General features: G+C 41.4%; 1 protein-coding gene across 4 annotated transcripts in view; it reads right to left on the reverse strand.

Annotated features, from left to right (window-relative positions):
- The window catches only part of itgb4 (integrin, beta 4), a 30019-nt gene that overhangs the window by 1606 nt on the left and 5413 nt on the right, over positions 1-23000 (reverse strand). For 2 of the 4 annotated variants that reach the window (XM_086140855.1, XM_086140856.1), the window contains exons 2-41: positions 20847-20929; positions 20439-20521; positions 19472-19573; positions 18866-19070; positions 18681-18777; positions 18047-18218; positions 17314-17577; positions 17134-17223; positions 16919-17041; positions 16214-16381; positions 16042-16118; positions 15697-15905; positions 15436-15539; positions 15246-15341; positions 14150-14267; positions 13911-14036; positions 12834-12952; positions 12335-12368; positions 12033-12227; positions 11841-11944; positions 11693-11751; positions 11274-11297; positions 11030-11178; positions 10650-10829; positions 10368-10516; positions 9986-10193; positions 9565-9882; positions 9299-9474; positions 9026-9206; positions 8562-8699; positions 7825-8007; positions 7607-7735; positions 3472-3639; positions 3211-3354; positions 2775-2909; positions 1645-1794; positions 1297-1485; positions 1043-1198; positions 796-960; positions 56-175 (exon numbers count right to left, since the gene is read on the reverse strand). In XM_086140855.1, the coding sequence (XP_085996981.1) occupies positions 56-175; positions 796-960; positions 1043-1198; positions 1297-1485; positions 1645-1794; positions 2775-2909; positions 3211-3354; positions 3472-3639; positions 7607-7735; positions 7825-8007; positions 8562-8699; positions 9026-9206; positions 9299-9474; positions 9565-9882; positions 9986-10193; positions 10368-10516; positions 10650-10829; positions 11030-11178; positions 11274-11297; positions 11693-11751; positions 11841-11944; positions 12033-12227; positions 12335-12368; positions 12834-12952; positions 13911-14036; positions 14150-14267; positions 15246-15341; positions 15436-15539; positions 15697-15905; positions 16042-16118; positions 16214-16381; positions 16919-17041; positions 17134-17223; positions 17314-17577; positions 18047-18218; positions 18681-18777; positions 18866-19070; positions 19472-19573; positions 20439-20521; positions 20847-20929 (5690 nt within the window). Of the gene's footprint in view, positions 1-55; positions 176-795; positions 961-1042; positions 1199-1296; positions 1486-1644; positions 1795-2774; positions 2910-3210; positions 3355-3471; positions 3640-4804; positions 4946-7606; positions 7736-7824; positions 8008-8561; positions 8700-9025; positions 9207-9298; positions 9475-9564; positions 9883-9985; positions 10194-10367; positions 10517-10649; positions 10830-11029; positions 11179-11273; positions 11298-11692; positions 11752-11840; positions 11945-12032; positions 12228-12334; positions 12369-12833; positions 12953-13910; positions 14037-14149; positions 14268-15245; positions 15342-15435; positions 15540-15696; positions 15906-16041; positions 16119-16213; positions 16382-16918; positions 17042-17133; positions 17224-17313; positions 17578-18046; positions 18219-18680; positions 18778-18865; positions 19071-19471; positions 19574-20438; positions 20522-20846; positions 20930-23000 lie in introns of all 4 variants that reach the window. The other 2 variants (XM_086140858.1, XM_086140857.1) reach the window with 2 other exon arrangements.

Here is a 23000-nt window from a genome sequence, read left to right on the forward strand (position 1 = left end):
ATGGTGCCCACAGCTTCGTGCTTTTCAGGGAACGGTGATTAAATCTGGCCCTCACCTGAGATGAAGGGGTCATTGATGGTGGTATGGGAGATGTTGGTCCGTGTGTTGACCTCGGAAGGCAGGTGAAAAATTTCCCTCCTTGTCATTGACTGGTTGTTGTACTGGGTCAAAGCGCCTGCAAGGGAGGAGGAGGAGGGTTACTTAGAACTGGAACATATGGATTAAAATGGATGGAGGATAAAGAAATGACTCAAATATCTGCAAGAAATGTTGTTTGACGTCTATAAGTAGTCGCTTAAAAAATCTGCTACAATCCCCTCGGAGTTACAATTTGAGAATTTAAAAAGCAGATAAAACATAATTTGTATCTATAAAACCAGGTTGATAAATTGTCATGATCAGTGATGCTGTTCGAAACCCTCTCACATGCATTTCACAAACATTTGCAAAGTAAAAACACACCACGCACATGATTTATGACTTTTTCTTGTAATTGGGTTGTGATGTTACAAGAATTTATCGCATTTTCCTCTGATTTAGAAAACAGCCAGTGAACATTTGACTGACAAAAACAAAATTAGAGTTGGGCCACGACAATATGGGAGATATTTAATATGCATCTTTGTATCCGCCCACCTGGAGCACATTGATTCCAGCAAAGAGGAAGGTCTTCGCATCGCTGCTTCCTTCAGCCCTCAGTTTGAAAATATCTTGAATTTCAACTCTTGCCGGATCAGTATAAATTCCTCTCTGTTTCATGCAACGCGAGTGCTCAGGCCAAAGAATCGCTCTTACCTCCGTCCTGGGACTCGATGGTGATGATGCCCTCCCTCTCTGGGCCGAAGCCCTGGGTGGTCCGAGCCTGGACCTTAAACTTGTAGGGTACGTTCTCAGTCAGGTTGGGAACAGTCAGACTGGTCTCTGAGCTGTCTCCGTTCACCTGGAAGGAGCGCACATCGCCTGCGGGAAATACGAGCGAGGACAAGTCAGAGGCCGAAATGATTTTTTTTTAAATGATTGCGAATAAAACGCAGGGACTCACCTCCTCCATGCAGCTGCTCGCAGGTGATCACGTATCCCAGGATGTCTCCGTTTGGCTTGCGGGGTTTGTCCCAGCTGAGCTGCAGGGAATCGGGGCTCAGTGCGGTGAAGACCAGGGGCCCCGGAGCACTGGGGGTGCTCAGCGTGAACGGTGAGCCTGGTAGGAGAGAACGGCGGAGGCGGGAAAGAAGAGAATGAGGAAATGCGGAATCGCGGTTACACTGCATCGTGGAAACTGACAGTAAAGTCCCGAACCTGGCATGGGGCTGAGGGGACTCTTGGGGTCGACGGCAGACTCGATGGTGATGACGCCCTCTCTCTCGGGACCCCAGCCCTCCTTGCTCTGAGCCTTCACCTTGAATAAGTAGGAATAGTTGGGCAGCAGGTCCTGGACGATAACGGAGTTCTCCGCCGGATTGGTCACGTTGATGCGCTTTGTTTCGCCTGTGAGACACAACTCAACTTGTTCATTATACGAGAAATAAATAGGAGAAAAGCTTCTTTAAAATAGCATTGTTGTGAGTTTTATTGGGGAATACCGTTTTGGATTTGTTTTGAAGTTGTTTTGCCTGACAGAATCAGCAGTAGAAAGAGTTCCCTCACCTCCGTTCAGCAGCTGGTAGAGGACGCAGTAGCCCAGGATGTCCTTCTCACAGTGGGGCTCCTGCCAGCTGACTTTGAGGGCGGTAGGACCCAGAGCGGAAAACACCAGTCTGCTGGGGGTGTCCGGGACTCCCGGAGAGAGCTTGGCCTCTGGGTGGGGCACGGAGAGATGAGTGTTACATGGAGTTTATTTAAAACACCCCTGGTTCTTTCCCGTCACATGACCGGATTATCATTTGATCGATCCACACCCTGCGCATTTACTGGACAACTTGTTTGAAAGAGGAAAAAACTCATTCCCAATAGCCCAGTATCCTGAGAAATGATTGGCAATGTTTTTATCAGACTTTTTAATTCCTTTTCCCTCAGCCGCAGGGAATCTTCAATCTTTGTAGTTACAGTTAACAGTTAAGACAATTCATATTTGATTGTATTCTTATTCTTCCTCCTTTCTACTACTATCTATTACTGTTATGTTTTTTTACTTGAAACTCTGGCACAACAATTTCCTTCGGGATAAATAAAGTTGTTCTCATCTCATTTCATTTCTTTTAATTAATTTATGCTTGCGAAGCTTCTTGTTGGGTGCTCTGGAGAGCTGGGGAACGGATGATTTCCTGGATTTGATATGACAATAATGTTAATAATACTGATATAATAATGTGATGATAGTGATGATAATAATAATGTTAATAATAATGACAATAATGTGAATCTCAGTGTAAGTGCTACTTTTCGGCCTTTACGGGTTATAAAACCGAGTATTACATTGCTTTAGAGGGCGAGGACAAATGGAAAAACGAGGCCCCAAATGCTAAATGGAATTTTTTTGCAGGGTCTGTGTTTGTTCTGTGGGTCTGATCTGCTTGATAGGATGGGGACATTAATATGTCTAAAGTGTATATTTATCAACAGTTCCTGTTCATGTATGCAGACTTATGAATGGAAACCACTGGCTGTTTACAAAGCAGGAAATTAAGATAAATATGGGATGTAGCAGTCCAGATTGTGTTTGCTTTGCATCCTCATAAAACAGGAGGTGTGATGTTTGAAGAGGCCGAGGAGGGAGGAAAAGAAGAGGAGAAACATCTTAATGCGGCAGCCTTCATGCTTTCATGCAGCACACTTACCCTGAAGCACCCTGTCCAGATTATAAAGGGCTTCATTGACGTCTGAGGACGGGGTCCTGGCCCGGGGGCCCTGAGACAGGCTGTAGCTGAACTTGCTCTGAGAGTCGCTCTGCAACCCCATGTAGCCGTACCCACCTGGCACGTTGAGCGTGGAGGGGAAAGAGGGGGATGCAGGGATGGCAGAGATGATTGGAAAAGGACAGTCGGAGGGGAGGTGTTGGTGGAATGAGATGGAAGCCAGGACAGAAATGTAAACATAGAGCAGAGGGGAAATAAAAAGAAAGAGCGATAGTCAGCATAGAATAATAAGCCTGATATGCAGCCAACAGCCCCAACCATGCTAACACATGTCCACATGCACTTACACTGTTTACTATTAGATGGTATTGAGAATAAATTTTTAAACACGAATTCAAAGCCCAACTGTAAGTATTACCCAGATCTGAGAACTTGTTTGGCGCGTCGCCCATGACAATTGAATCCCGGATGTGTTCATCCGTGTAAAGTCCTCTCTCCGAGCGCTTCCTCATGATGATGTCTGTAGTGTGAACGCCACCGCTGACCATGTTATGGGTGCCTCCTAATTGGAGAGCAGGATCAAGATGGCAATGAATAAAACTCCATATTCAGATCCTACGTATGATCTGATTGTTTTGTTTGTTTGGATGTTTTTTAAAATAGCTGGCTTCCAACTCACCTGGTCCAGACAGGTACGTGGTGGTTGTCTGAGTGTTAAAGGAGTTGCCCGCCCCTCTGTAGTTCGTGCTCAAGGTGGACATGGGTGAGGATGACGCTGACAGGTTACGTGTCATCGAGCCTCCCGGGAAAAGGAAGCTCTGCTCCGTCCTTCCATTCATCATGGAATCTGTGAAAAGGACAAAAACACGCCTCAGTTATTTGCGAAAAACAGAAGACTGGACGTCGAGGAGTCCTCAGTCAAACATGGTGTTGCGATGGGCACGACGGAGCCAACGACGCGAGACAGTTAACCAGCCGCTCTGCAAAGGAAGCACCAGCATTCTCAGACCAGTAGCTCGGATCCATCTGCTGCCACTCGGAGTTGACAGAAACAGCAGTTTAGCAGACGTTTACAGCAGTTGGAAGGATGTCGGTGTTGCCTCCTGCAGGCCATGGGAATAATGACTGCAGCTGTTCTTGTACATACAACCCATTCTGTCACAATTAAACAGCTCAAATCAAAATAGTCTGTTGCTTTGTCGTGAAGGTAGTGACAGATTTTCCACCCAATTAAATGTCCTTATTTTGTTTGCGGTCAGTTATATTTAAAGAGGAAATCCTCTGAGCGTCATGTACCGCACTTTTTAATTGTGAAAAGTGTCAGTGGGGACCAAAGCCAGGGGCCAACAGACAAACACTTCAATCTTTGGGGACAAGCGGGTAATGTTCATGACAGAAATGTTATAAAATGATTGTTCTCTTTTCCTTTGCGGACCTGTCTAAATGTGCAAACAGAAATGCTACTGCAGCCAACTTTTCTATGTTGCTACTTGTCAAGATGTGAGTAGGACATCTTCCCTCGATTTATTACCGTCATCCTGTTACTCAATACGTCTTTTGCTGAAAATCCAGTTCCTGTCGGTGCTTTCTGTTTAGCAGCTGCAAGAAAAAATGTTATCCCTGAAACCGCTCTGCGGAAACAGGAATGTGCCATCATCATGTGCCCATTGTTTCTATGCAGTAACTTAGCCTTGCCACACTATCTTTCTGCTGGGATGTTGAGAGAACAGAGAGAGACGGGCACTTGGAAAACCTGCCCCCCCCCCGGATCATCAACTGGAGACGAACAGTTGATGTCAGCACCCGTCTCTGGGCCGGTGGAGGGAAGATAGATGGGAGAGATGCAAACTAGGGCAGAGGGGACAAGGACTTAAGCCTGGAATGGAATGATAATTCTGATAAGATCAGTCACGCAGGTAGACAGAGACTGCCCTGCCAGGCAGATAAGTGGCCGTGCAAAATTAGCGGTTGCGCTAGCTGCCTATCTGCTGCTCTGGCGGAGTGGTCTTCACCTGGCGCTGGGTGTCGGGCCTCATCTGAGCTCGCTTCTGTGTCTGTGCTGAGCCGATTGTTGGGGATGACGTCCACTCGCTTTTTCCATGACACCTTACGGAGATCCAGGTTGGACCCCACCAACTTGACATAATTCCAGCCTTGTATTTGGGGTCATAGGGGGAGAAGCAAGCAAGCGGTGGATATAAGGGTAGGTAAATATTAGCTTCTATTTTTTTTTTTTTAACAGTAGTTTAGAAGAATCTAAAACCGATTGATGGAATTACATATTTGTTTGACGCAAAATGCATATATTCTGAATCAATAACATTCAGATTTCCCCTCAAAATAAGGCACAATGCTAGCAATGTGTTTCAGAGAAAAATAACTAAAATGGTTGCAGCAAATAGAAGAACCAAGTTGAATCTTGTAGTGGCCACTAAGTTCTCTTTTTCTTCGTGAAGATATTTCACCTCTTCTCTCGGGTACTAATAGACTGTGGGGAGTTTCTGGTATGTAACTGCTGGGATTGGGCATTGGCCCTAATTGAGAAGGTTTGTTAGGTTAATGAGGGAATTGTTATACAGAAAACAGGGGTTGTTATGTCAATGCACGTGTTGTTATGCGTATGCTGCAAAATGTACACATTCCGGGGACTCGCCGTAGTTGGAATCTGGCTGTTAGGATAATGTGTAGATCTATTTCTGATTACATAACTAAGGCTGGGGAGTTAGTCACCAGGGCCAGGTTTGGGTTGTTGATCTCTACCTCTTCCATGTATACTATTGGTTCACCCCCATGGGAGATACTGGCGAGCCCATTACACACGGATGTGCTCACATGTTTCTACATGAAACATGGATCTGCCATAGGTTCCACAGTATCTCGCATAGAGGTGAACCTATGGAAGGGGTAGAACGTGGTGCACGATTCTCTTTCAGGGGCACAACTCCAACCCATTGGTTCAGGTATGTGGATGATGCATGGGTTAGAATCAAAAAACAGGAGGAAGCTTTCGCCTCAGCATGGTTGACACCCACATTAAATTTATTAGGGAAGATGTCACTCATGAGTTCCTTGGACTGCTCAATAGTTACTAAACGTGACAAAAGCTTGCACATAATGACCTACCGCAAACCAATGCACACGTATCGATACATGTTGACTGAGTCCACCATTCCCATGAACACAAACTATGGGTCATCAGAACTCTTCACAATTGGGCGAGGAACATTCTGAAAACTGCTGAAGGTGGAAAACAGGTGTCCGATATGTTAGCAAAGCTCTAAAATCTTGTGGTTACCCTAGTTGGCCCTTTTCCCAAACAGGAACCACCAGAGGAAAACAAGCAGAACACAAGAAAGACAGAAACAAACAGAAGGCCACTGTAATACCAGACATTGCTTATATTTCTAAAAAAAAAAAAAAAACTCAAAAGGGTTTTCAACAAACAACAAAGACCAGTACATTTCAAACCCCACAACAGTCCAATGCAAAGACAAGTGCACCCAAAGAACAGAACACCCAGACACAAGATCTAGTAAGGATTGCACTGACCACTGTATTGTTGAGACAAAACAACTTCTGCACAAACAGATGGCTCGACATAGGAGACCTTCAGGTCAGGACTCTGCGGTCAACACACCTTAAAGACAAGGGCCACTACTTTGCAAACAGCAATGCCCGCGTTCTGACCAGAGATGAGAGGTGGTTCGAGAGAGGAGTCAAAGAGGCCAATTTGATCAAACTGGAGAGATCTGCAATGAACATAGGAAGGGATCTCTGACACAACCTTTCACCTACATACAACCCCAGGATAGAGCAACATATACAAGCAAGATCCATCTGCACCCTGTAACCCAACTGGAGAGATCAATAGTGTAAACCGGGACCTGGCGACTAACATCCGTGATTCAGCCTAAATGAACAAATGACCTCTTATGTTTCACGCAACCTCCACATTAGCTCTACTATCATCTATTCAGATTCCAATTCCATTGAAACCTGTGAATCTTACCTTTTCTTCCCAAACGTCACCCACATAACATAGCAAATCGTCTCTACCTGGACCAATGCCCAACACCAAACCCAGCAGTTATATACTAGAAAACACTCACAGTCTGATGAGAGGTGAAACACCTTCAAGAACAATAAATAAATCCAGTTACCAATGACAAGATTCGATGATGGTTAACCATGAGCTGGATAACTGAGAACCTTTGCAGGCAAAATAGTGGAACGACAACAACAGTCAAGGGGAGGCCTTAGAGCCTGTAATTTTAAGCACTTGTTTTTTTTTTCCTGATATGTGAGATTGCACTGAAAGCAGTTTTTTTGGGTGCAGGAAAAATCCAAGCAAGATGAATGAGACAAAAATAAAGCCAGAGCCAGGAGAATGATGGCTGATATAACTGTTATCTCTTCTTTTCTTTTTTTTTTTCTTAAAAGGAAGCACCTTAATGTCAGCCCCCCACTGGCATTTTGGAAGGAAAAAGTGCAACATTTGAAAAGTCAGAGGAGAAGAAAGGCCCGCATCTCCTTTGACACCGATCTGACCAGCATGTCCAGGTGTAGTCCACGCCAAGCCAGTGAAACCACCCCAAGTACCACACAAACAAACGGTCCACAAGAACAAAGCAAGAGGAGGAGGAGTGCTGCGAGTGTGGACTGCAATAATTGCTCCCACTGTGGAAACTGGGCTTCTTTCCAGAGCCAGAAAATGTATCAAATCAGAAAACTTGAAACAGAAAACTCAAATGAGTTTCAACTCTCATTATTATGTCATAGTAAGTCACTTGGTGGTTTGGGTTCTTATTACGCACCATCACCAGAGACACTTGGTGTCTTGGAGCTTCCAGGTGATTTCAGCACTTCGTTGCTGTACATCAGATAGCTGTCATACTCGTCTCCTGCCTCTGCATCAACAATGGGGATATCTGGAATGATGGGAACTAAAAGACAGAAACAGAAAAAAATGAATTTGCATTTGCTCAAACAAAGGTGCAACACACCTTCTACCGGTGATTTGGAGCTGACTTACTGGACAGTGGTCTAGAAGGCTGGGATGCCAAGTTTATGGTGGCGTCTCTGTAGGGGCCCCAGCCAACGCTGTTCTTGGCACGGACCTTGTACTGGTAGGTCTGGGCATCCTGGAGATTTTCAATCAACAGCATCCTCTTCTTTGGATTGTCAATATTCACTTTCTTGGCTGTTCCCACAGGCCCTGTGAGAAGAATAGAGCATTGAGATAAACAGTTGCACAAGGTAATTTTTCTTATTTGTAATACAATAAAATATCTACGCATATTGTTACCAAAAATAGGGATCCATAGAATGATATGGGATATTCTTACACAAAGCCAATGAGCTCTTCTTTTAAAAATTTATTTAAAATATAAATAAAAATATTTTAAAAAGTCTTTATCGACTTCTCCCAAATGCTATGAAGGTCAATTCTTGCAAGCACCCAGGTATTTGTTTGTTTGCTATAAAGGTGAATTTGGATGTAGTCTGTTCCAGGATTTTGAAACCGTTGATTAAACATGATTAAATAAATCTGAATTAACCAAATAGCTGTCAGACCCAAGAACAGACAGAAGAAGCAAGTTTTTTTTTTTCCAATCTTGTGTTTTGTGATTGTCTAACAGTTAAAACCACACATTATGCAACATTAAATTTAGCTGATGTTGACTAAAGATATGTTGTCTAGCCCCTCTTTTTGGATCTAGTGCTCATAACAGTCAATAGAGTGATTGTATCTGTTGGTGAGTCTCATACTTAGTTCATCATCAATGGGTGTATAGATGACCTCGTAGGCTGTAATGTTGCCATTGGTCTCAGCAGGTTCAGCCCAGCTGAGCTGAGTCACGGTTGGACTGATGACGTTGAAGGCAAGACGACCAGGCTCTCCAGGCACTGGAGAACAGGACAGGAGCTGCTTGAGCTACATTGAACTTATCATAAAAGCAGGTTGCAAAACACTAATAACTTCTTATATGAAGATATTGGGTTATTACATCTTCATAAATCCATTACTACCTTATTTGGCAGACAATACTGTATATCTGTTCATATAAAACAGTGCGTACATATATAAAAAATATATTTACACACTCACACATACCACACAAAATTATAGAAATTTAAATAACTCCTTTGAGGACTTTGAGGAAAGTTGCCAGTGCGTGTTCATCTACCCCTAAATGTACCACCAACTAGGTTTGATTAATAACTGAACCTACCATCTTCCAGTGTTTGACAAGCAACAATGTCCGTATCACAGCCATCTCCCAACGGGTTATAGGCACACACTCGCATTTCGTAGTCGCAGTATGGGTAAAGGTTGGTCAACTCAGCATGTTGTGTCTTTACATCTAAGACTTGAGCGTCTTCCTCAGGGTCACCATAGATCCAGTACTTCACCTATATCAATTGCAAGACATTTTTAAGAAACAAACAAAAAACTATGTTTTGAATAAGAAGTACTGACTCAACTTGTGAATACAATGATCTACCTTGTATCCCATGGGGTTGCCAGGTGGTGGGTCCCAGTTGAGGCGGATGCTTCTGGGTCCAGTTGCTTTGGCCTTAGGGTTTCCTGGAGATCCAAGGCGACCACCAAGGGTGGCTGCTTTCTGGTTCATGGAGCCCATCTTCTGGTGCATCTGTCCAACTTCCAGGGTCTTTGGACCTGCAGGTAATGAAGAAGGTTGGAATCGAGGACCAAATTTTATCACATACAAAGCAAAAAACAGACAGTAGATTCTTCTTTGCCTCCTACCTCCATCGATGACATTTACAAGTGTGGTCTTCCTTTCTCCGATTGAAGTATTGTTACTCGGGTCAAAAAGCTCTAGCTGGAAGGTCTCAGGCTGGATTGGGCCAATGTACGCCTTTGGGTCAATCACTATGTTCTTCTCTGTTTCCCCGGGACTGAATTTCAAAGGGCCAGTGAGCTCAAAGCGCTGGGCCTTCTTTGTGCGCCACTTCACAGTGGCGGGGCTGTCCTGATTGCGAGTTCGGACCACCGGGATTGTGTACGTTAGGTCAGATGTGGAAAAGTTTTGTGTGCCTTTTTTGAACATCACCATACTAGGCTCTGGTTGACAAAACAATAACAGAGACAAGGAGAAAGAAAGTCAGACACGTATGCTCCAGCTGACAGTAAACTTAAAACAGATCATCCTCTTGTATCATTTCACCTGGCAGGTCTGTGATGGTGACAGTCGTTCTCGGATAGCGTCCAAGCTTTGCACCCTGTCGGGGGTTACTGAGGTCCATGACAAACTGTCTGACCTGTTTTTCTTCCAGCAGGCCATCTTTCTCACTCAACTCCAGCAAACGAACAGGAACAATCTTCTGTGTCTCACCAGGACCATAGGTCAGATCTCCTTCTACAGCCACATAGTCCTAGAAAAGATCCAAAGTCCAAACAAAAACAAGTCCTCAGTTTGCCTTTACTCATGTCTGACATCTCTTTTCTGTACAGCTACATACAGTAACATCCGCAATCCTCTTAAAACGCTACAAAATGAAATCCCAAGGTAAATACAGTGTAGAAACCATGTAGACGGGACAGCTGACCTTCTTGTCTTTGGCAGTCAGATCCCGAGTGCGGTAGGTGACCTGTGAGCGCCCATCCTCTAGGATCTCCCTGCTGATGGGGATGTTGGCCATACCGTCCTGTCGGCTGTAGGTGTACGCAGGCTGGAGGAAGGAGAACACACCTGTGGCTGGGGAGAGGATGTGAAAAACAGAATTGGTGCAACTCACCACGAAGATGCCCTATATTATAATAGTTCTCTGAACATTAAATAATTTTTCTCAAATTGAACCTTGCAAATGCCTCAAAACTTGGGTCCTTACCATGCTCTTTGATGATCGTAATGTTGACCAAACGTTTACCAATTTCAGCAATGCCAAGCGGCACATCCCTGGCCTCCACCAGCAGTTGTTTCTTGTCGTCATCTTCATCCTTGATAAAGAGTGGCACATGGACATCTACTGACTCAACACCTTCCTGGAACTCCACAGCTCCTGCAGCCTCTATAGAATGGAAGCCAATACAAAACCACCATGAGGATAGTACTGGTTTTGAAAAAAAAGCTGCCCAGTAAATATCACAGTATAATAAAAGCTAATGGTTATGCCCAACACAGTAAACGCATACCAACCACTTACACTTTCCTTCTATCTACAATCTGAATTGCTAACTCTGAAAAAAACATAGACTAAGAAACACATACCTCTGTCTGTGGCTACAGTGTAGTAACCAGGCAACACTTTGAGGTCATGGAAGTTTCCAGACTGGACATTTTTCTCAGTCAGTTTGATAATGTCATTGTAGCTGCTGCGAGGAGCAGACAAGACAGTGTCCATAATGGCGTAATCCTGCCTGGAGATTGGAGGAGGGGAGGAGGTTAGAGGTGTGTGAACAGGAACATACTTGAATCCACTGTATCTAAGCACTACATGAATATTGACTGGTACCTTTTCCCTGCGTTTTTCTGCATTCTGCATAAAACCAAGCAAATAGAGATGGATTAGAACACAGAAATGGTGTTTTACTTTTCTGATTTGATAGATGAATTTATGGGAACATTGAGGCACACACAAATGCATGCATATAAATGTGTGTATGTGTGTGATTGCATGGCTATAGACCATGGATACAGACAGACAGACAGACAGACAGACAGACAGACAGATAGACAGATAGACAGATAGACAGATAGACAGATAGACAGATAGACAGATAGATAGATAGATAGATAGATAGATAGATAGATAGATAGATAGATAGATAGATAGATAGATAGACAGATAGACAGATAGATAGATAGATAGATAGATAGATAGATAGATAGATAGATAGACACACAGTCCATGTGTAGTTAAACACCTCCTACCTAAATGAGGTCTTCTGCAAGTTCTGAACACCAGGAATCTGCTTGTACACCTCATTCAGCTGAATGAAAGACTCCAAATAGTCAGTGATTCAGTCATAGATCAAATACAAAGCCTCATGGCCACCTATTCAAATAAACACACACTCACATTGTCTGCTACTTCTTTGCGGAGCTGTTCTGCATCTCTGGATTCAGGCCGAGAGAGGTTCTCAGAGAACAGCCGGTTAAGTCGGAGAGAGATGGGGAACTGGACTAGAAGAGAGAAGAGCAAACCAAAATTTACAAAATGGAAAGATACAAAGTCGAAAACAAACTAAGGTCAAACGAATTGGTCACTCACTGGTTTCTTTGGGGTTGGGCTTTATCAGAGCCTGGGGGTGATTCGGCCCTCGGTGCACATTATCCTTCACTGTCCAGCGAACCACATCCGTGCCTTTGGGCGGGCCAGTCCTCAGCATGGGTGTATCAAGATGGTCTGAGGTGAGTAGAGAATGACGCAGAAGGTACTCGTCCTCCTTGAAGCCAACCATGCGACCTGGACAAAAATATACAAACAGTTTAGCCAGAGTTAATGTTGGTCCAAGGGGAGCTACTAGAGGATTTCAAGCATTTCTTCTGTGCATAACATTGCACGTATCTTACCTCTCCTACAGCAAGGCAGTAGAGCGAGACAGCTCTGTAACAAGACAGGACAGAATACATTTATATCAGTAAATCATAAATCTCTTTTTGTGAGAAATGGGTTGTGTGGGTTTAGTTTGACCTTTCAGGTTAAACACTTTCAGAAGTTCTCCATTTGAAAATGTGAGATATTATGCTTTTAATATACACTTCTCAAAACTTAAAACACTCCTTATTAGTTTTCTGTCCACAGTTCTCTCCACTTAGGAATTCTTGAAAATGTTTTATTTTAGTACCATCGTGAAATTATTTTTGCTTTCATGATTTTGCCCCCCTTCCTAATGGTGCACTTTTTCTTATTGTACCTTGTTTATTCAGGCCATTGCAATGCCAAAAAAGTGTTACGGTGATATCTCAGTGTCGCATCCCAATTCTGTGTCTAGCTATAACCACCAGGAGGTTCACTGAGCCCTGTGAACCAATGTGGACACGGCCTGTGACGGTATGTCTTGTGAGTTACCTGGAAGCAGGTCTTGCAGCAGGCGCAGTATTTCCAGCAGCATAGCAGCAGAAGTGCCAGCAGTAACAAGAGGAATAAGAGAAGAGGGAGCAGCCAGAGGAGGCTGGCAGGTGGACATTCTGAGGAGAAAAACAAAGGAAAAAAAATTAAAAAGAACCGGGAAAACTGATACCAAGGATTACACAGGGTAAACATACCACTCCCCATTTTAGGACCTTATTAACCCAAGACCCTGATAATGGTTTGACTAAGCAGGTAAACAGTAATTCATTTACCCCTCCTACAGTTTTCACAACATTGATCCAAACTAAAATTTAATGACAAAAATGTGGAGTGAAATCTAAAAAAGATAATGCTAATGTTAAAAACTGTAAAAAAGACTTGTGATGTATATTCAGAGCCAGCTCTACCCAATGCGGTGCCCAAGGTAAGATTTTATATGCCCCTCTATCGGCAATTTGCATAATGCTTACAAAAGAAATTGAATAGCATTGTTTTTACCATTCAATACATGGCATGCTATATGTTATATAAGATAAGGTCTCACTCATTTTACATGCTTAGCAAATTACAAATAGATAAAAAAAAGTCCTAAATATAATATAAATACCCTTACCACAAAATAAAAATACTGAAAATAAGTGAATAAATAATAATGATAGTGACAGATTAGAAATACAAGGGGCTATGTCAAGAAATTTGCCAATCCCCCTACAGAGAGAAAACAGGTACTGATCAAGAGGGGGGAGTCTTATTTGGCATTGCTTTACATTTGAATCAATGTGATCTTTTCCACTTTAAGAGTTTACAGTAACAAGTAGTTTTAACATAATTATATTGCAGGAGAATTTTTCCCTATTTTGTGGCGCGCTCTGGAGGCCACGGCACCCTTGGTGTTTGCTAATATTGCCTAATGGGCGAGCTGGCTCTGTTTATATTTCTGTGATCTTTTTGAACCTAAATTCAGGGCAAACTATTTTAAAGATCAATGTACACCAACTGATGTTCTCTTTTCAAAACAATACATTAAAAGGGTGAATGCAGCTCATTCACTCAACCTTGAAGAGAGCAGCTCACCTCTCTTCTCCAGCACCTCGATCACCACATCTTTAGAATTTAAGTCTTTGGAATTTTCCACCGTGTAGTGATACATACAGTCATCATCCTCGTCACGGAAGCTGCATGTATCGAGCACCTTATCCGCTGAAAAGACACATAGTCACAAACAGTGTTTATTACCTGTATAGAGATAAAGTGATAGAGACAATGGATTGAGCTTATACCTAATAATTAAGTAAATAACTGAATAGGCATACCCTTTTTGAGTTCATTCACCATGACAACTCGGAGGTTACAATTCTCACAATTCTCTCCTTTTTTCCAAGCTTGACACCGAACACAGCTTCTTGTGCCCTCACACACACCCACCAGGGCCTGAACCAGACACACACACATGCAAAAACGATAGTTAGGCGGGAATATTCTGAAAAAAAGGCAAAATGGCATTAGTTGATGCTCAATTTTTGGAGATATATCAAGCAGAAAAACAATTGCTTAACGAGTAGATGAAGATATTGATATAGCACACTAATTTTTACTACATTTATTACATTAAAATGCCTTTTTCCGCACACAAGATCTATGAGGCAAACAGCTAACAGGACAGTGGAAGTATGTCAAAGAATGTCCCTTAGTTCATCCTCATAAAAAGGCCATAGTCCCTTCATTAAGGCATTAAGTTATTAAAAGAGATATTAGTAAAACGACACTCGATTATGACCGAGATTGAGATTAAGTTGTCATTATTCACCTTAATGACAAAGAGATGTACTTGATGCACAAGCACTCAACAATAATATCCATTGGTTTACTGTAACACCACCTGGCCCTTTGTGTGTACTACACCCTTTTGTAAAGGGTGCAATCACAGTACACCGAATAAGCAAAGTCATTCAACTTATTTGTTCGTTAATGATGTAAAAAAATAAAAATAAAACATTTAATGTTATCATTTGCACTTGCTTTTAATTGCTGTAAAAAAGTTAGTTAGGATCGTCAAAGGGGGCAGACTGTTATATAAGATGGAGCTGAAAACATCTGCCACGAACTGCTTCTTTCAGCAGGGGCTATAAAACATTGGAACAGCTAATATCAAAGACTGTATGTGTTTCATTAGATTCAAAACCAACTCAAAAGACAAACGTCCTTGCCTTGATGAAGTGTATGAGTTGTCTTGTCTTGGATTTTAATTAGCTTCATATAAAATTTGAACATTTTTTAATTTTGCCTTTGTAATTTCCTGCATAAAAAAATCAGATACACTTGCCAAAACACAGTATTGCTATATAAGTGGTGCAAGATATGTATCATTCGCTGTCACTGTTGAATTGAGAACACATTCCATAGGCTTACTTCAAAATTAGGTTCGCATGTCGATGTCAGCTCAATTGCACTGCTTTTACATATGCAGCGGCCGCACTTACATTCGCCGATCCCATTGCACACACCCTGGGGGAAAATAATGGCATCGGTTTGAGAGACGCTGCATTATACAGTTGTGTCATAAATTCGTGTTCAGACAGGGAATTCTGGCTGTGCTCACCCCTTTGCTGTCCAGACAGGTTTGGTTGCTCTTGGGACACTCACAGGCTTCACCCTCCCAACCCTCGGCACATGCACACTGACCCATGATGCAGGAGCCATGGTCTAATGGTGCGGGGAAAAATACATCTGAGTTATGTTATCAGTAGGTACAACATTTGGATTTACGATTTATAAATATACATATTTATAAATTGTAGCTCAGTTTGTTCAAAGAGACATACTGTCTGATTGAATAATGTGGATAACGTTTAGGTTGTACCGTTGCAGAGGAAGCCTCCGAATCTCTGACACTGAGTCCTGTCGTACTGACAGTAGGGTCCTTCAAACTGCTCTGGGTTGTAGCACACGCATGTTCCACACTCAAGGCAGTCTCCGCGGCCTGAACAAACCTCTTTCATGCCAGGGGCCATACACAGGCTGGTGTCTTGAGCAGAACTGCTGGCGGAGCAGTTGCAGAACGCACCCAGCCTGAATGAGACCAAACAAAGACAGGAGTTGAGTAGATCCCAGAGGCGTTGAACAATCCAACTGACGCTGCCTGCCACAGTACAAGCACAAATATGATGCTTATTTGTCACACTATCATATTTGAAGCGAATCTCACCAGCCGTCAAAACACTGGCACTTCCCACACACAATATCTCCATTGCCGTGGCATTTTGGTGATTTCTTGATGGGAGTCTGGATGGCAAACAAAATGGTATGAGAGGAGATTCTTCATGTGAAACATCTGCAACTTCTCTGGGTCTTTATTTTTTTTGCATCTGGGAGCTTACCTTTTCACAATCACAGGTTGGACATATGATGGAGGCGCTGACATTTAGAGCATTGCTGAATGTGGTGGGTTTGACCCTTAGTAATCCCTCTTTTTCATCCAGATCCATCGAACAGACGGGGTCTTCTTCGATCATCCGCTGTGCCTTGAGACGCATCTTGAACTTGCCCTGGTGAACAAGAACAGAATGTTTGGGCATGTCTTTCACTATGTAACCAGTGATTCAGTCATTCATGACAAGGTTTTCTTTGATAGAATATGTATGCAAATCCATGATGCACCATATATGTGTAGAATAATGATCACAAGAGCAGTGACTTGACAACATCATGGGAAGTATCATAAACTGGAAACCACAACAGTTAGAGGGACTTCCATATTCAGAACATTCTCAAATAATCAAGGAATTCATTAACTGTTATTCCACTTTTCTTTTGAGATTGATGCTGACAGCAGTTTAAAAGTGAAGATCAACATCTTTTTAAAAGGAAAAAAAACATTCATTCTCCAAACTGCAAAGAACCATGTAATGTTAAGATTATGATCTCAACCTTGACATTGGATACACAAGTACAATAAATAATTTGTTATGGTGGCATAGGATTTGTTGATATGTAAAGTATGTGATGACTTTCTATTGGTATTTTAAAACGAAGGATCCTCTGAATCCCGGTATGGTCAGTGTCAATTTTGTTTAGCTTCTTACTATTGCTCCAGGCTTGAAATTGAAGGCTCCATGCTTTGCAAGGTCTCCGTTGCTGTTTAAGAACTGAGCGTCGAAAGCCTTTGGCTTGTCCTCTGCGCGCATACTGATCTTTGAACGGATGCTCTGGAAGAATCAGAAATGTGTCTGATCAGGGCTGCCTGCGAAAAGTCATAAAACATTTTCACATGCGTTTGTTAGGAGACCTAAAAGTTTACCTTGAACGCATTTTCCATGATATGCAGGATATTGGATGAGTCCTCTTGCAGCAGTCCAATCTCAGCGATGGGGAAATAGCTTTGGAGTTTCTAAATCAAGAACAAACAGCATAAATAATATACTCCATCCCTTAGCGTTAAACTAAATTCAAGCGCCATGTTTTCAGTAAGACCATGAACCTTGTAGTAGGTGTAGGAGTGGTCGGTGACAGCAAATATGGGAATGATGTTGTTTTTGCCAAGCACGCGGACCAGAGTAGGCACTGAGGGATAATCTTGAATGGTGGCATGGGTGTAACTGTCACTTGAGTCCAGATGGCAGAGCTCATCGTTGCGCGGAAGGATGCCTGCAAGCACGTTGGCGCCATCAACTTCATAGTGGAAAGCAGACTCGGTGGAGAAAACAAGGAGATGCGTGCTTCCAGGACGCCATCCAATTCGATCCTGTGGCCAGAAAACAAATCAAATTAAACTCAGGTACAACTTGTATGTAGAAAATAAAAGAATATTGTTTAAGGTATCACCATTTCAAAGGGACAGTTTATATCGTAAACATCATTCATATGTGATGCCTTAGTTGTATGGACTCAGCCAATAGGATAAATTTAGTTTTATTTTCTTTTGTTAATAAGCAGCTAGTTTTCTGTAATATTATCAGAATCAGAAATACTTTATGGTCAAAGTATGAGTATACGACCAAAGAAAGTGTGGCCTCAATCAATATTTACTTCACATACCTCATTTAATTAACAAATTGATGTAGATCTAAAGCTATGGATCCTTTGATTAGCTGCTTTTTAATTACGGGACGGGTATCGAGTTATAATTGGAATATCAATCTCATCTGCTTGTAAATGAAGTATTTATTGATTAATGTTTTGTCTTGAAAAAGATAAAATATATCCTTACGCACCCCACAAACTGCTGCCTGCAGGATGGCATCAAATCCTCCTTCAGGAGCATCCAGATTGCCAGATATATTTTCCCTCTGGAGCTTAGTGGAGAAATTATTCAAGTCTGGGGTCAGCTTGATGACATTTTTGAAAGAAAAAGGGCGGTCACTGTCGGGCCATGGCTTTGCAAGTCTGGAGAAAAAGTGGGTGCAGGGCAAAGAAGGTCAATTACAATATATATTATCTACTTTTTTTTGCTGTGTGTGCTTGTGTGTGTGTGTTTGAGATACTCGGGCCAATACATTGAAAAAGTGATTCGTAATGTTACTATTAATCAGGTATGGAGCATTCTGTGGTCCATTTCTTATTTTCTTTACTTGTCATAATAAGTTGGTAATACATATTTTTCCTATATTTTCAGTAAATTTCAGTTTGGTCTATTTTAAATAATGGGAAACTGTCAATTGCCGTCTAACATTAGCACATAATTACATTAACATACAAAAAGTACAAAGTCTATCCAACAGTTTCTAAGATATTCCTGAAATTTAAATCAGAATTTAACCGAAAATCAGCAAAAGTATATGGAAATGTTCTTTTTTTATAATGGCCATGAATATATTTAGTGGAAAGAAGTAACAGGTTCTCGCTTACTTTTCAGGTCTCATGTCTGTCTGAGGCTCCACCACTTTGTCAACAAACTTTCCAAAACCAATGGTATAGTCATCTGACAGCCTCTCCACCAAAGACGCTGCAGGAAATAAAACAGTCCCTTGGTATGACATAAAAAAAAACTTTATTGGAAGCACCGTGAGGCGCAGCCCAGCAAAGTGTCTCACCCAGCTCTTTGCCCATCCTCTTCAAGTTGTTCAAATCATCAGCCATAGAGTTGGAGAAGTCCATAAGAATATAAAGGTCTAGAGGGCCTCTGTCTGGGGCAAACACCTCCACATCCAGCATCTTCTCCTCTCCAGGCAGAAATGTCATGCTAACCTGCTGCGGGGACACCTGTGACTTCTGCAAACGCACGTTGATGTTTTCTTTCTGGGTAGTGAGAGGTACAATAGAGTGAAAATTATTATTTTTTTATTTCAAAGGTCAAAGATACCATTAATTAAAAAAATTACAAAAAGGACTGGATGAAAAAATCAGTAGGGAAAGGAAAAATATCAATACAGGACTGTCTCAGAAAATTAGAATATTGTGATAAAGTTCTTTATCTTCTGTTATGCAATTCTAATTTTCTGAGGCAGTCCTGTATATATCAAATAGCTGGTATTGTATCTTTAGATTTTTGACTGTTTTCCAAATAAATAATTTATTGTTTATTTGCTGATTACTTTTTTCTTACTCAGTTAATTCAGGTTTTTATTTTAATTTTATTTTATTTTATTTTTTTTTCCAAGTAATGGGAAAAGAAATTGATAAAACCCATAAAGACTTACCATTTCCATCTTCATGCTGCTTTGAGCAGTGATAATGGAAGCGGCGCTGCAGCCATGAGCCAGGATGTTTTTTAGCAGGTCACAGCGGGGGCCGTTGAAGTTCTGAGCAAAGAAGTTATTGGATTAGAAAGTTTCTCTCCCTGGTATCTTTGTGTTTTACATACTCCTTTAAAAAGGAGCACAAATATTTTATTTCTGAAGTTGGTGGAGAATAGATTTTCATTAAAACTTATCCCAGATAATTAAACATCTTTTTTCAGTACAGAATAAAAATACTTGTACTTGGACTTTGCAAACATACTGATAACCAGTGTGTAGTGAAATAAGCAGTGATGTGAAATAAGGGCACTTATCATTAAGTACAATGTGGAAGTGCTGTCTATTGATACTTTTTATTCTAATACATTTCAGAGGTTATGCACTTTCCAAACAACCACATGTATGTGAAAGATTCACTTCTTTTTCAAAAGATTTTGGACATCCAATGTGATAATTGTAAAAAAGTCATGCACGTTAAGATACTGCCGTGATCAAACGTGTATTCAACAAACAAACTTTTTTAAATAATATAATGCGATATGTCATGACAAATCTACTCCAAAATACCTCAGGCTGGTGATTATTGATAACATTGAAATGATGTAATGTGTTTTTGCTTATCATAAAAAAATGGCGATATGATATACTACAAATAATTTCAAGTAGTTAGGATGGTAAATGTTTTCGATCTATGAGTGCATTTTGCTGAGAGGGAAATCTAATCTCAAGCAACATCCATCATATATTTGATGTGTAATTAACATTTTTTTGTTAAAAGTTTACCATTTATTCACTACAGTAGGCACAGAAATTAGAGGGATTAAAATAAAAGGGATGAGTGGGTGTGGGGACTGAGGAATGTTGGGCACAAATGATTCAGCAGATTTAAAGCCTCTGCTCGCCTTTTCCTGCTGTCTGGTGTTCTCACCTCATCAGGACAGTAGGCGCAGCCCACCCCTGCCTGCAGGCACTGGGAGCAGGTCTTGGACCTGCTTGCGAAGCAGTAGTTGTCTATTATAGGGAGGGGTATCAGGAGAAAAACAAAAAAGAAAGAAAAAACACAAGAATGTGACATTTCAGCACTTAAAACTCAGCTGGACTTTATACTTCATTGATTCTGAAGGAGCTGAAAAAGAACCCAAAGCTCAGGAATTAAAAGTTCATGTTTCTCATGAACTCCAAAAATGTTGACTCATTAATGTTTCCCATTTTTCCAGGGTACTACAACTTTAATAAAATGTGTCAAATCCGTAGCAACTAACTGTTTCTGGACTAACTGGGTAAATCCAGCAACTAGATGTCTCAAGATGACTGATAGAATTCTTGTAATCTGTACCTTCAGCATAGCAGCAAGTCAGCAGGACAGCCAGATGACAAAGCCCCACTGAGAGATGCAACGTCCATCTCCCCATCTCCTTCCTGAAACACAAACACATGCAGTATCCTGTACATACATGAAGAGATAGGTACATAACAGATGTTTAAGAGGGAAACAGAAAACCTCAGACAAATATGTAATTTGAACCCCCTACACTTTCCCTCAGTGAAGGCCAAAAGAAAGTGAACAGGCCCGGGCACGACTGCGTTTCATAATGTTTATTCTGTCTTGTCAGTTAAAAAAACAAACAAAAAAGAAAAAAAATGTGATTTTCAGCATAAATAACGCCGTTTCTGAGTTCACGTCAGCAGCAACAGCTGTGGTTGTTGAGGTTTGCCGGACCTCGGTTTAATGGACAGATATGAGACTTTCCAATAAATAAAACACCAAAAGAACTTTCAGCAGCTTTACTGCTGAATTACTTTCCACAGGTGAAGTATGTAGTGAGTTTGCGTCCGCTCAGGAGGTTCACCCAGACTCCTGGTGGTCAATGCAGCGAACACTAACACAAATGAACTTAGTGCAATACATTCGAAAGATCTCAATGAGAAAAGTCAAAAGCATCGATTACGGCATTCAAAAATAAAACTTGTGACAATTCTGTCAGAAACAGGAAAAATTCTGTGATAAGATTTTTTTAGTTAAAAGAAAATACATTCGAAATTAGAAGGTAGAGCAGTGCCTCCTACATGAAGACCTTTCCTAAGGCGCAAGTTTTCCGATTTATTTGGCTGTTTGGAGGTTTTGGGTCCCCCCAACTGTAATGTTTGCATACGACTATAACCTTGCTGTGCAATTAGAGGGGATATAGAAACTTGATGATGGAATTTTGTTAAATGCGTGAACATTGAACTAAATTCCATTTACCTCCATTTGTGTTTACTATAAATATGCAGGGGAAAGAGTGTCAAGCCCTGAAGATAAATGCGATCTAAAAATTTGTGATGTGGATGGTAAAGTTGTGACCACGCAGTTTTCAAGCGGGGTGATATACAATGTGAGAGGACAGTTACACCAATGTTCCAATTTTGACAGAGGGATCAGAACAGGAAGGGGCACCAGAAATGACTGGGGGTTGGAAATATTCCAGGTACTTATGTGTTGCTGTAGATATAGCTCAACCTATGAGGGACTATTTTTTTTTAATTATTAAATATATATAGGTAATTTAGTTGATTTATCATCTTAATAGCCTAATCTCCCCTATTTCCTCTACTTATTAAATCAAGTGAAAGGATATAACGGCTATAGATAACCACAAATATCATCAAGAAGAAATCAAAAGTAAGCATACAAAAAACCCTGAAGTTACCTTTAAAAAAATCCATAATGATTATTTGAATTTATACATGGAAAAAGAGCTGCTGAATTTTATTTTGCATTTTAGGGAAGCAGTCTCATAGTAAGGTAGCCAAAACGACAAAATAACTTCACTAAATTTGGGAGGAGGCGGGTGAACAAAGGACACTATGTGGCATGAAATATCTCTGTAATTGTCTGTGTGGGCCGATGACTGAATACGCACCCCAGCACAGAAAAAAACATGACAATTTGAGCTCAGATGATTTACAACCTAGAGGAGAAATTTCTCCTCTGGGTGAGAGAATGACCCGCTATAGTTAAAAAAATACAGCCTGAAAACACATGGGAAAGGGACCTCACTGTGAACATGAGCTGAGTGCAGGTGTTAGTGTGAAAGAGAGACAAAGAGAGAGAGGTAGTAACACAGGTTAAACATAAATCATTGACCAAGATGAGTTTTTGATAAAGAAAAGAAAGAACAGACCAGCCTCTGTCTTGCAAACTTAGCCACAGATCACAGAATATAACTGAAAATAAAGACGAAAAAGGGAAGCAGAGTCTTTCAGAGTCTATGACACAGAAAACCAGCGGACACACACGCTTTGTGCCTTCCAGGATCAGAAATGAAAGAGAAGTCATTCATGCTGCTTTTCTTAGATTAGAATTCCATAGAACAAAAAGAGCACATTAATTATCAGAGTCCCAGGCTGTACTTTTCAAACAGACAAAAGCATGCCCGCCAGGTGAAAATACCACGGCTGGGTGGGGGTCTGACCATGTCATGACATCATCTGAAGGGAGTTCGGGTCA

This window comes from Fistularia commersonii, chromosome 33, assembly GCF_037954325.1.
Source record: "Fistularia commersonii isolate RoL2024-O1a breed Wild chromosome 33, RoL_Fcom_v1.0, whole genome shotgun sequence".
In the NCBI taxonomy this organism is placed as follows: Eukaryota; Metazoa; Chordata; class Actinopteri; order Syngnathiformes; family Fistulariidae; genus Fistularia; species Fistularia commersonii.